The following is a 13,312-nucleotide window of genomic DNA, read 5'->3' on the forward strand; positions in this document are numbered from 1 at the left end:
AAAACTTTAAATTTTTTAACATTGATATTTTTAAAAGTATGAATAAGAATAAGCACAAGTCAAATCAAGTGCCTTTTGAATTAAGGAATGCCACAGGGAAACATGTTTTAAGGCAAGATAACAATCAGATTAGTCCTCATTAAAGAAGAAAATGGGCACAGTTTCATGAATGAAGTGTTAGTCTCCTTCTTCAGTGATTATTAACTTCATCTGTAACCAGATAAGGGGACTAGGCCATCTTCGTGGCTACCAAGGTCTCCATAATCATGTTGTGTAATGAAAACAAAAGTTGTTTTCCTTTGATTAATCACCTTCTTATCTGTGTTTTCTTGAGATAAGAAGATGAATCTCTTGCCTCATCAAGAGAACATGCATGGCAATGGATAATGTAATTAAGAAAAATCATTCCAACCAATCTCAAACCCAAACTCCGTCTGCATCAGTACTTGTCCATCTGTGAGAGTACAAGAGCATCTGATAAAGTTATAAGGCTTATCCCGGATTGTTACCACAGCTTTATTAGCTGGAAGTTTAGTAGGAAATCACTTCAGTGTGAACTGCTGCCACACAAAAACATCTGCTGTCAGAATACATTAAAACATGAGTTAGAAACCTGGAGTTGTCAAAATTAGAATCCACTGAGCATATCGTTATGTTCTTATTCACATTGATAGAAAACTTCCTTGCTGACCAACTTAAATAAAATGTAGTGTTTATTTTTGCACAGGATTATTATGTAGATCTTAATCTATAGTCTTTGTATAAAAGTTTTCTTTATATGTAAAAAAAATAAATGAAAGTAAAGTCAGCTCAGTTCTATTTTTTTCTCTGGTCATTGTACTGGAGTGTTTAATATATCTAACTTTTTTATATTACTTAAAGTGATATCCTGCTTTTTTTGCAACTCATTACTTTTGACTTGCATGAGAACATGAGATCATCTGTTCCTTGTGAATTTAGGAACTGGCCTTACTCATGGTGTCACGGATTTGCTGATGCAGGAAAATAAATCATCTGACCTGAGCAACTGAACTGTAAACACAATATTTATGAGGACAGTTTCCTTAAGCTTTTATCCACAATGTTTTTTTTCTTTACCTTTAAAATAAGACAGAATATCCTGGAATTAAATTAAATTAAAATAATTACCGGCAACTGCAGAATTTTAGCAGAAAATATGATCCAGGACAATCCCATCATATTCTCCCAGTTAGCAATTATACTGTAAAAGAGTGGGTTGAACAAGAGACTGTGTGTGTACCTGAAATGATTACGATTACACATATCAATCGTCTTGTTTTTTTTTTTTTTAAGAAATAAAGGTAACATCTAAAAAACGGTACATTCATTTACAGTAAGTATCTTTAATTTTGTGACAAAAACTCCCAGTGCCACAGTAAATGTTGCATGTAAAAATAGGTTAGGTTAAGATTAAGGAAGTTTTTGTAAAGTAAACTGTCTCTAGGGGTGTAAGAAAAAAACAAACAAACCAAAAAAAACCTTCTGTGAGCAAAAGTGTAACAGGAACAAAAAAAACCCCCACCCAAACAAACAAAAACACCCAGAAGCTGTTGGTGCTGATATGGTAAAAGAAAACATTTCATGTAATGAGATCCATATGTTAGACGAAAATTTAAAAAAAAAAAAAAGCTAATTTTGCAGAAGATCTAATGATCTGTCATTATTTTTACTTTCTCAGTTTTAATCTAATGACAGCAACAGTTTTGGTTGTATAGAACTGAAGAAAGCCCTTCTAATTGTTGACTCTTGCCTGCCACCTGCAGGTCTCTTGCTGGTATGCCTCGCCTCTCAGTGACAATAGATTTGTGCTCTCTGCGTTCAGTTTTTGCAGCCGTGTACCATGGTAGCCCACTGTTCGCTCTGCTGTTCCAGTATTACCTGGTATGTCATCTAATAGAGTTATTACTGTTTCATATCAAACCCAGCAGCATCTTCAATATCCTTCATCAGGCGCCTGTGGCTCAGGTAGTAGAGCAGGTTGTCTACCAATCAGACTGATGGTTTGATCTCTAGTCCATATATTCTCAGGTAAGATACTGAACCCCAAGTTACCCCCACTGCATCCATCAAAGAGTGAGTTTGTGTGTGAATGTAAGAAAAAGTGCTTAGATGTAAAGGAAAAGGATTGTGTGAATGAGACTTGCAAATAGAAAGTGGTTTGAGTGCTCAAACTGAGTACAAAGGTTGTCACTCGGTTTACTTTCTAGCTGATATAATTATGTTATCTACATATTGCTAACTCAAGACATCAACACCCTGCTGTATTTCAGATTGTAGTTAAATATTTTTATTTTGCAAACACAACATGGAGCCTCAAGATATAAATTCATATTTTAAATTAATGCTTTATTAGGAGATTGGATGTATGCAACTGTATTCAAGATTCAAAGTGTTTATTGTCATGTGTCACAAGCAAAAAGGCATTTCTCTGTGCAATGAAATTCTTTCTTTGCTGTCCATCCACAGATGCCGATTAACATATACAATAGAAATAGAACATATAAATACAAATAGTACAAATAAATAAATGAAGACAGAAAAGCAGACAAAATATGGAGATGTGAAACAGAGATGTGTGCAAAAGAGCTTTAGCTTAATATGCTGGCTTAATTTGCAGGATGACTTGATGTGCAAAAATTTTTTATTATTACTGTTCAAAAAAAGGTCAGCTGTTCAAGAGTCTGATGGCAGTGGGGAAGAAGGAGTTAGTGAGTCTGGATGTTGTGGATTTCACACTTCTGAACCTCCGCCCCGAGGGCAGAAGTGTGAACAGTCCGTGTTGGGGGTGTGTGGGGTCTTTGAGGATGGAGGCAGCTCTCCTCTGGACTCTGCGATGGTAGATGCTCTGCAGAGAGGGCAGTGGAGTCCTGATGATCTTCTCCGCAGTTGTTATCACTCTCTGCAGGTGTTTGCGGTTCATAGCAGTAGTGCTGCTGTACCATGCAGTGATGCAGCTGGTCAGGGTGCTCTCCACAATGCAGCTGTAGAACCTGCTGAGGATCTTGGCCGACATATCAAATTTCCTCAGCCTCCCCAGGAAATGCAGCTGCTGCTGAGCCTTCTTGAACAGCTGTGTGGTGTTCAGTGACCAGGTGAGGTCCTCAGAGATGTAGACACCCAGGTACCTAAAGCTGATCACCCTCTCCACTTCAAGGCCCTGGATTAACAGCGGCTGATGAGGCCTCCTCTTCTTCCTCGTGTCCACTATCATGTAACGTAATTCCTGCACTTGTTACAAAGTGTGTATGATGCAAAATCTGAGCCCTCATGCAGGAATAACATTGAGTGACTATCAGAAATGCCAATTTTTAACTGGGTGCACAGTTCTCAGTATTTATACACTCAAAACTAACTATTTATGCCCAAAATAATGATTTTATGCAATTTAAGTACATGTAAATCTAGTAATTTTTTTCCATTGGTACAATGTAAAACGTTAAATGAAATGGAATCTGGGTGCTCTACCGGTCTTATTTGGATAGGTGGCGCTCTTATTTGAATTTGTGTTAACCTAGGTTAATTGCATAGTCTTTTAATAAATAATTTATTGTCATTCCTCTCCCATCGGTCTCAGTTACGTGACCAGGATCTCTCCTGTTCTGTGGAAAAAGAGAAGCAATTAAAGATTTAGCTACTCATCGCTCAGGCGTTGGAAACAAAGTGAAGAGTTTTATATAATCTGATTTTAAACGGTGTATTGTACAAGCAATCCCGCAAAAACTTTTAAACACTTGAAAAACTTAAAAAAAAATGCTGTGTGACGGGAAAACACTTCGAGTAACGCAAAACATATTTTCGAAGGACAGGTGACTTTAAAGAAACAAAAGCAGATGTTTGACAGGGTAATCCATGCATAATGACGGTTGATGCATCGTTGTAAACCATACCACACCTTTAACTCAGTATTTTTCCTTTCTATGTCATCAATGCAAAGAACACTCTTCAGTAAGTACAACTGTGATGTAGTCGCCCTTGCGTATTTCGACTGTATGTTGCCTGATGGTGATATATATATATTTACAATGGAACATACTGGACATGTCACTTCTGTCTGACATATTTAGTTGTTATGTCTTCCAAAATATTCTTGTTTCATTTTTAATAACAATGATGTAACACCCATTCTACCTGCATTAGCTTTAACTTTGATATTTTAGGTATTATGTCAACACAAACCTCAGTTCATGTGATTGAGATCTGGCAGCCAGGAGTGGACCAGCAATGGGCCGTCATTCTGTATGTAGGACAGAAGTAAGTGTTGGCTGTCACAGAACTGGGCCAATAATAATTTAGCCGTTTGGGACCTGAGTCTCCACGCCTCAGTTAACCCCAGGCCCCCCTGTGGGTACACTGGGGCGTTTCTTCATCTACCCAACATGACAGCCATCTGTGGTCTTTTTTGACGTCTCTCGATTGTTTTGACTAGAAATCGAAAGACAGGCTCGGCTACCTGCGGGGGGAGAAAGGGGAAGTTCTTGCGTCACACGCCCTTTGTCGCCGCCACATCATTTGATGCCTTCAGAAGCGCTTGAAGCTCGGATTTTCCCCCACAGAGTAAAAGCTAAACGCTTAGATTAGGAGTCAGCCTCTTAGCAATGTGGCTTTTGGGGGGTTTATCTATCCAAAGGATCTCCAGTGACGACAGCGTACCAACTCGATACGCGTTTGTAGTATAAACACTCTTTTTGTAAAGATATTACGTCGAGATTACCGACTGCACTTGAAAGCACCAAGTGGCAGGTTTCAGTCAGGGGGAAGCGGTTCCTCGTTTTGCTCTTTGTCTCTATTACATCCCTGCGTGTAGGATATATGCTGTCAATTTAGGACGTTAGACGGTCAAATTAACACCGTAGACAAACGTAGCTTAGTATCACACCGGTGTGATACACCTCTTAAAAATGCTCCAGTCTTTAGCCAGCAATTCCTGTGTGCGTTTGATACAGACTCACAAATCGACGTGGTATTTCGTCTCCCTGGTGGTGGGCTACCTCCTCTATCTCATATTCGGCGCAGTTGTTTTCTCATCGGTCGAGCTGCCCTACGAAGACCTCCTGCGGCAGGATCTGAGGACCATTAAGAAGCAGTTCCTCCAGGAAAATGACTGCCTCTCCGAGGAGCGGCTGGAGCAGTTTCTTAGGAAGGCGCTGGAGGCGAGCAATTACGGGGTATCCATCCTCAATAACGCCTCGGCCAACTGGAACTGGGACTTCACCTCAGCGCTGTTTTTCGCCAGCACGGTGCTGTCCACCACAGGTAGGTCCTGGGCAGGCCGGGTGATGCTGCAGCCGAGCATGGCGCAGAATAGCGCAGAAAAGGCGCCTGACAAGGCCACACAAACCACGGGTCTTAGTACAAATGGGACTTTATATTTTTAAATATATAATTTTTGTGTTTTGCGTTTATGTTGACACCGGAAACCCACATTAACCCACTCTAAAAGAGCAACACTTGCTGCAACACACACACACACACACACACACACACACACACTATATGAATCCAATCCATTATTATTATTAATATATATATATTTACAGCTAGCGATAGAAATTTAAATATCTTCTTCTAACAGCTATAGCTGTAGAAGCAGGCCTTAACCCTCCCAGACAGCCACACATATTCTGCTTTAGGCAAGTGCATCAGACACGTGGTTTTCTGTCACTTTTTCCAAGGTGTAAGAAATAGCTTTGTTAAGTTAGAAGTTATGTATTTCTTTTCCCAGATAACTTCACAAAGGGCACGCCTGCCTTGCTGATCAGTCAGCGCACAGGAAGAACTTTAGCCTGACAGATTGGCAGCAGTGAGGTTACAACATACACGGTAGTAAAGGTACCCTGTGCCCCAGTTGCTTCCTAAATGGGAAAAAAATGATCGTATTATCTTGTTTTAAGTCTCAACAGAACTGATGACTGTAAACAGGACCTGACTGAGGTCTGCGTTTTTGCCTGCGTGTCATTTTACCATTCAGTGTCAGACACTCCCTGTTATTGTTGGATATTTTCTGTTGCCTTTGTTACCTTACAAAAACACATTACTCAATAGATGTGCAGTGACAATTATGGTATTACCTAGGGCAGGTCTTATTCTGAAGTGATGTAGTTACACTGTAGCTGCTAACTAACAAGCGGAAAGTGGAGGTGAACTATTTGGGATTTTTGTCACAAGGAAACAGTTTTATCATTTGCATGTTGTGAGGCGGTAGTCCTGTGTTTTCAGGCTCTTTTTAGGTCTGGTATGTTTTCACACCAATGCAAGTTTAGAAAAGTGAGCACAAAGTTGTTCAGCATGACTTAAACTAGACCACAGATACTGATAAAGCTTAAGCAGACAGAAACATGGCTGCAGAGAAGGTGTAGGAATGACTGTATGCATACTAATATAAAGCACGATTAAAATATAAATGCTGGAACTGGAATTTGCAAATCTCATGGGCTCATGTTTAATTCACAATAAAACACAGAAAAAATAAAATGTTTAAAAATGCATCCTTTTAGGAAAAATGTTTGCTCATTTTGAATTTGGTTGCAGCAACATGTCTCCAAAAAGTCGCAAGGGTTCCATGTTTTCCACTGTTTAGCCTCCCCTCTTCTTTTAATATAAGTCTAAACATCTGGAGGAGACCAGCTGCAGAGACATACTTTTTGGCATTTGTGGTGCTTTCCCAGATGTGCACAATGTCAATTCCATAGTCACTGGTTCGCACCCCCATACCATCAGAGATGCAGGTTTTTGAACTGATCGCAAGCCAGATGGTCCCTCTCCTCTGTAATCCAGAGGATCCAGTGTCCATGTTTTTTTTTGTTTTCTTTTTAAAAACATAACATTTTTTTGTTACGTTTGTTACAAACTTACAAAATGAGATTTGGCTCAGACAGGACCTACTGAAAACTGTGTTCGCAGACAATGATTTCTGGAAGTGTTCCTGAGCAGATTCAGTGATTGTGACAACGAAATCATTCCTGTTTTTATTGCAGTTTCACCTGAGTGCTTGAAGATTATAGAAGTCTGCTACTGATTTGTAGCCTTGTCTCTTGCGCACAGAGACTTCTTCAGACTCTTTTAGTGACGCTATGTACTGTGTAGATAATGAGATGTTTACAGTCGTCACAGTCTTACGTTTAGGAACATTATTCTGAGATTGTTCCACAGATTACAGATGCAGTTTCTTGCATCTTTACTTCTGAGAAACTGTGCCGCTATAAGATGCTCTTTTTATACCCAAGCATGTTACCTACCTGTTGCCAAATAATGTAATTAGTTGGAATAAAATACTACTCACTTTTCAGACTTTTGAGATCTGTTGCTGCTATAAAAGTCAAAATTAGCTCATATATATACTTTTTTAAATGAAATTAAAAAAAATGTTCAGTTATCTTAGATTTAGATTGAAGTCCAAGACAAACTGCATTAAAAAAATAAAGGAAATTTTTTGCGTGCCACAAAATACTAAAAAAAGAAGTCGTAACTTTTATATCCTCCAAATTTTTGGTTTACTCAGTAACTGTGATGCAGGATGTTGCTGTTAGTTAAATTGAGCATTTATGGATCGCCTTTCATGGTAAATATTTGCGTGGTTCTTTCCTGCAGTCACACCTGACGTGGCAGGAGAAAGAACAACAGACTATGATTTATAGCAGTGATTACAGAAGCGTTGCAATCCTACATTATTCTGCAGCAGTTGATGGTCGTAATGTTTTTCCTCTGCAGGATATGGGCACACAGCACCACTCTCAGACGGCGGGAAGGCCTTCTGCATTATTTACTCCGTGATCGGCATCCCCTTCACCCTTCTATTCCTCACTGCTGTGGTGCAACGGATCATGGTATTTAGCACACGGAGGCCGATCACGTACATCCACACACACTGGGGCCTGTCCAAGCCACTGGTGGCCATTGTTCATGCCACTGTGCTCGCCATGTTGGCTGTCTCTTGCTTCTTCCTTATCCCTGCTGCCATCTTCTCGGCGCTGGAAGAAAACTGGAACTTCCTGGAGTCCTTCTACTTCTGCTTCATTTCGCTCAGCACCATTGGCCTCGGAGACTACGTGCCCGGAGAGGCTGCCAATCAGAAGTTCAGGGAGCTCTACAAAGTGGGCATCACTGGTGAGTGTCGCTTTTGAGAGTGTTAGTAGCTGACTGTCCACTTTGATTCTTATCCGAGGTTTTTTAGTGATGTTATATAACTAAATTATTCTGTAGATCTATTATTTTGGTCTAATCGCTATTAAGAAAATACATTTTTGGATTACGATATCGTTCTTAGTGCCTCTGATTCTCAAAATTACAACATCCTTCATAAACTAGGACCTGCTTTGTTTGCACTTAAAAACAGCACTCGCTTCCTAATTAAGCTATAAAGTGAGGAAAGAGCCTCAACAAGTCACACATAGTGTCAGAATGTGTAACATATGCTAAAGGGATTGTCTTTATTTGTTCAACTCTCATTTGGAAATAACAGCTGTAGAATACGGCCAGAGTTTGAGCTCATTATCACGGATGGATTAAATTGAGGGTGGTGTAAGGGATAAAACAGCAGATAATGCAGGGCAGCAACAGGACTAACACGTCAGAGGGTGAGACAGGAACTTATGCTGTTTAAATAGACCAGCAGATCAGGAGGGCGTGTTTGGTACGATGAAAGCAGGGCAGTGTTATGTGTGGGTGAGCCAGTTGCCTGCCCAAATTAGCTCACAGGCTTCGCTTCATTTAAATTGCAAATGTGTCAGAACGAATGCTGTTATTTTTCCGATGTGACAAAAATCACTTTTAGCGGGTTTTAATATGGCCAACTTTGATCTGCCTCTTTGTGACACAGTTAGCTGGGTCTATCTTTGACCTGTTTGTGAAAATTACACCATGCACCGTGTTGTGAGTGCATGCATCAAAATTACAGGCACACACGTTAGGATTTACAGTGCAGCTGTAGGTTTTATGTCATCATCAAAGAAGGGCCATATACACGTGGTGTCTAGGATATAGCTTTTTCTACAGTAAAGTAGAAGTAATCACTGCCTTCTACTTGAGTCTGCACATTCAATTTCTTAAAACCTTCAGTTAAAATTGCCAGTTATATGCATGTTTTTTATGTGTTTAAAGCCATATTAGTTATTCTAATAAACAAGGTTAGAGCAGTTTTAAATCTGGACGATAACCTACTGGAGACAGCAGGAAGGTCTTGCCTGCATTTTCTGGTTGTCTTGTGCAGCATATTCTTAGCAGCACTGTTAAAGTTAAGAGTGCAAAAAAGTGAAACTCAGTTTAAACCCATAGAGTCTCGGCAGGGAGTGCGTGCACACGAATGTCAAATGTTACTCCACTCGACTGTCTCCAGCATTTGTGATGTGGGTGTGTGGTCAGAGAGCCAGAGAGAGAGAAAAATAGACGTCAATTTGTAGGCACAATGTGCCAGTCTGTAGGAGGAGACGAGGCAGGAACAGAACGTGTCTGTTTGCATGAATGGCTCCAGACACATTTGTACAACTTCCTCTGTGAAGAATTACATGCATCGGAAGTGATATGACCATAACTGTGTTACCGTTGTGATGTAAGTGGAACAACTAAAAAACAGCAGGCGTTTTGTTTAGTATATACTGAACAAACTACCTCATTTGCTAAAATCTCTTCCGTCTTGCCTTTGGGGTTAAGCAGCCACTCCTTCTGTGAGTTGCACTCGGGATTTTGCACTATTCAGTGCATTCTGTATGTGTGCATTTTGCCCCTACTTCAGGCTGAAGAAATTGCTGTTACTTAAACTGATAAAAACAGTAAAGAATAGCATTTCCTACAAATGCCAGGCTCTGTTTTGATATGGAAAAAACCACCAACTATCAGTGTTACACTATCCTTTCCATTTTCTCTTTGTTTCATTCTAAAGCATGCTCCATGTTTTTGTTAACATGGATGGTTTGCACTGCCCTCTTGTGTTGATCCATAAAACAACAGTGTTTAAGAGTAAATCCACTGGGTTTGTTTCAAGTAGCAAAACATCATCTGCAGCTACCATACTGAAAAAATATGCTGCATTACAAATGATAAATATGCTGCAGGTATGAGATTAAGTCAGGCTTTAAACCTCTATTTAAATCCAGGGGAAGTGATTTCACATCAGGATTAAAGAAAATGCTTTTAATATGGTGTTAATTACACTAAGCACTGCAGATCATTACTCATATGCCTCCTAATCCTTATTTTTTTTGTCTCATCAGTCTACCTGATCTTGGGCCTCATAGTCATGCTAGTGGTGCTGGAGACCTTCTGTGAGCTGCAACAACTGAAGCAGCTCAGGAAAATGTTCTACCTGAAGAAGGAGAAGCCGGTCGACCGCCTCGCCATTTTGGAACACGATCAACTCTCCTTCACTACAGTGTCCAACAGCGGCACAACCCAGAGCCAGGACAAATCCCAGATGTTTGTTAGCGTCCCGACTCTGGCCTCTCCCAACGACGATCCTATGATCCAGTAAAATTCACTTATTAAGGGATTAAAAATGTAGAAGTGAGGCAGAGAGAATGAGTAGATCTTAGCTGTAGGCTTTGTTTAACACTCAGCCCTGCAAATTTTAGTCGTAAAAGAAAAAAAGAGAGACTTCTCAGATCAAGCAAACGTTTTCCTTTAGTGAACCACAATACTGACAATAGTGTTACGCAGCAGAGATTAAAATTATGTATATTAATAAGGAAGAAAATGAATATTGTAACAGTGGCTATAAATACAGAGGCAGTGATAAAAGAGAAAAAAACCTTCTGCTGTATTTCTGTCCTACAGACGCTCGGCACCATTGAAAGCTGCATTATTTATTGCATATTTAGGAATACTTTCAAAGTTAGGCTTTTTTGAATTTAGCTAAAATGCAGGACAAATCTCTGTTGTCTGTCTTAAAATAGTACATAAACATGTGTGCATCTTGTAAATAGAGATGCTTGACAGATATGTGGAATGTACATAATCAGGTTAATGTTTGAAAATGTAAATGTGACACCTCCAATTATTCCACGCCGTGAAGATGATTCAAAGTGATGTTGATACATCTAAAAGGAAACAAATTATTTTAAGCTGTTTACTTGAAACGTGTCATCACATTTTTATTTAAAAGTTGTTTTTTTAAAAGTCAAATTAGATTATTGCTCGGCACAGTTTGTGGCGCTCCTCGCTGTTGAATTGGCTCCTGCTGAGTTTCAGGTTCCTGTTTTCGTTGTATATTATGTTTTTCACGATTGATTTATGAGGTTGACATCAGAATACATCCTGAGAACATGATCGTTTTGAGAAAGCTTTTTAAAAAACAGGCTTTTTCCCCCCAGCGGACTTCCAATTAGAAACACTTTACAAGCATGTTGTTTCTCTTTTTAAGTCTGCTTGGGTCATCTTCATAGAGGTGTTAAATATTCCGGTCGCACTCCACATTGTCATATTACATCGGGAAAAACATTTGTGGATTTTCTCATGCTGCAGCTCTGTTTGGGAGTTGTTACTGTGTCAAGCACTATAATTTATTGATTCATCTGAATGGCTTAACGTGCGCTAAAGTGTCTGAAAAGGGATGTGACGTTAGCCCGGTTCGAACAGAGAACTGCAGAGGGCTGACCCGTGGCATTTTACCTTCAACAAAGACAGCTCAGTTTGCACAAGGACCCGAGTACAAGAATTCCTGAAAACCTTAGATTTTTTTATTTTTTTATTGGAAAGACTTTTTTTTGTTCATGGATACTTCGTAAAACTTGAGAGTTGCTCTAAGCTAGAAAAGAATAGTGTTGAACAGCACATTTTTTAGCGTATGTACAAAGTTTGAATAAAGAAGTGTACGTTTTTGAATATTAAGTGGGGAAGGTTTACAAAATATTCTCGGTAATTAATTCAAGCAATTCATTTCTATACACGGTGCAATAGGAAAAGAGGAAATTATGAACTCCACAGTCGGAGCGCAGCTAAATCCCAGTTTTTATCCATTGTCTCAGATTTAAATCGAATTAAGTGACTTTAAATGAGCGAGTTTTAGGACTGAGGGAAAGTGTTATGTCAGATACAGTAGTTTCATGGTCATCATCCGTCCTCTAATCTGTTTGGTGCAAACAGATGACCGCTCAAACAGTGACGCATGCTGCTGTAATGAAAAACCTCGTTTTCAATCACAGCACCTCGCGTTTCTGTGAAGGGTGACACCGGCACAATCTGTTTTATGGAGATAAAGTTCTGACCTCGTCTTTGCATTAGGTTACAGCTTTTCATCAGGTTTTGAATGTAATGTTTTTTAATGCTTTTCTTTTTTTTTTGCTACATGACATTTAAAGCCCCGTGAGAGTGCAGAAAAACTGACTCCTCTGCTGACTCTAAATTCAGTTTCATTTGTTTGGAACAGTGCATACAGGTGTCATGACCTGAAAGATTACCACTTGAGTTGGTTCACTGATCTGCAACAGTGTGTTCTGTAGATCAGTGGTTTTCTCTCTGTGAACTGTGAAACACTGATCTTGTTCAGATTTCTTCAGGAGAAGAAGAAGAACTTGAAACTTGGGGGTTACTCGCCTTATTTTTACTGTAAGATGTTTAATTGCTTTGTAGACAGATTAAGCTAATTGATGCTAAGGCTTTGATCCTACATGTTATATCAAAGGCAAAGGCTGTCAGGTGAGGTAGTTCTAGCTGTGATTCGGGAATAAACATTGTATGAAGGATTACAAATGGAAGTACACTGACGTTATTTATTCATGCTGAGAAATGGCATGTTTGGAGTATTTGTATTCATGAGTTTTTGTACATATCTCTTCAGTGGTGGATGCTATAGATCCATATTTCTTGTTAAGTATTTTAGTGTTGCAAGACTACGATTGTCATGAATACCATTGTGTATCAAGGTTTTACATGAACTTCATTTCAGCATAGGAATAAGAAACAAATAAACTGTAAAAGTGTGTCTTAAATAAAGTGTTTGTTATTAATTAATTGGATTTCTTTGTTTTGTTTTGTGTCATGGATTGCAAAGTACAGACCCAAAATGCTGGCTATCAGGATGACACAAGTAAGATAAGATAAGATAAGATAACTCTTTGTTGTCATTGCACAGTCATACTTAGTACAACAGTACAACGAAATTGGAAACTGTCCATGTTGGCACTAAGCACAATTAAACACAACAAAAATGCGACACAACACTTTAAAGTCGTGTTTTTAAAAAGTGTAAAAACTGTAACAAAACACTAACCTTTATTTTTGCAATTGCAATGTCCAAAGCCAACAAAGTTAATAACAAAATCCAACACAAAGTTGGGCAAGCTAACTGAATCTAAAGTACAAA

General features: G+C 39.2%; 2 protein-coding genes across 2 annotated transcripts; one reads left to right on the forward strand and one right to left on the reverse strand.

Annotated features, from left to right (window-relative positions):
• Positions 1 to 2,397: 2,397 nt before the first annotated feature.
• On the reverse strand, positions 2,398 to 4,607 carry LOC146374795 (uncharacterized). The gene is made up of 2 exons (XM_084948520.1): positions 4,198 to 4,607; positions 2,398 to 3,620 (listed from the first exon to the last, which is right to left on the reverse strand). Exon 2 carries the CDS (start codon positions 3,230 to 3,232, stop codon positions 2,687 to 2,689), a length of 546 nt encoding a protein of 181 aa, XP_084804646.1. The 5' UTR covers positions 3,233 to 3,620; positions 4,198 to 4,607; the 3' UTR covers positions 2,398 to 2,686.
• A 143-nt stretch (positions 4,608 to 4,750) lies between these two features.
• On the forward strand, positions 4,751 to 12,960 carry kcnk1b (potassium channel, subfamily K, member 1b). Its single transcript, XM_084948519.1, has 3 exons — positions 4,751 to 5,274; positions 7,729 to 8,124; positions 10,227 to 12,960. The coding sequence occupies exons 1-3, from the start codon at positions 4,920 to 4,922 to the stop codon at positions 10,481 to 10,483; spliced, it is 1,008 nt and encodes a 335-aa protein (XP_084804645.1). The 5' UTR covers positions 4,751 to 4,919; the 3' UTR covers positions 10,484 to 12,960.
• The last annotated feature ends 352 nt before the right edge of the window (positions 12,961 to 13,312 follow it).

Source organism: Perissodus microlepis, chromosome 13 (genome assembly GCF_051167445.1).
Source record: "Perissodus microlepis isolate ML-2025 ecotype Zambia chromosome 13, ASM5116744v1, whole genome shotgun sequence".
In the NCBI taxonomy this organism is placed as follows: Eukaryota; Metazoa; Chordata; class Actinopteri; order Cichliformes; family Cichlidae; genus Perissodus; species Perissodus microlepis.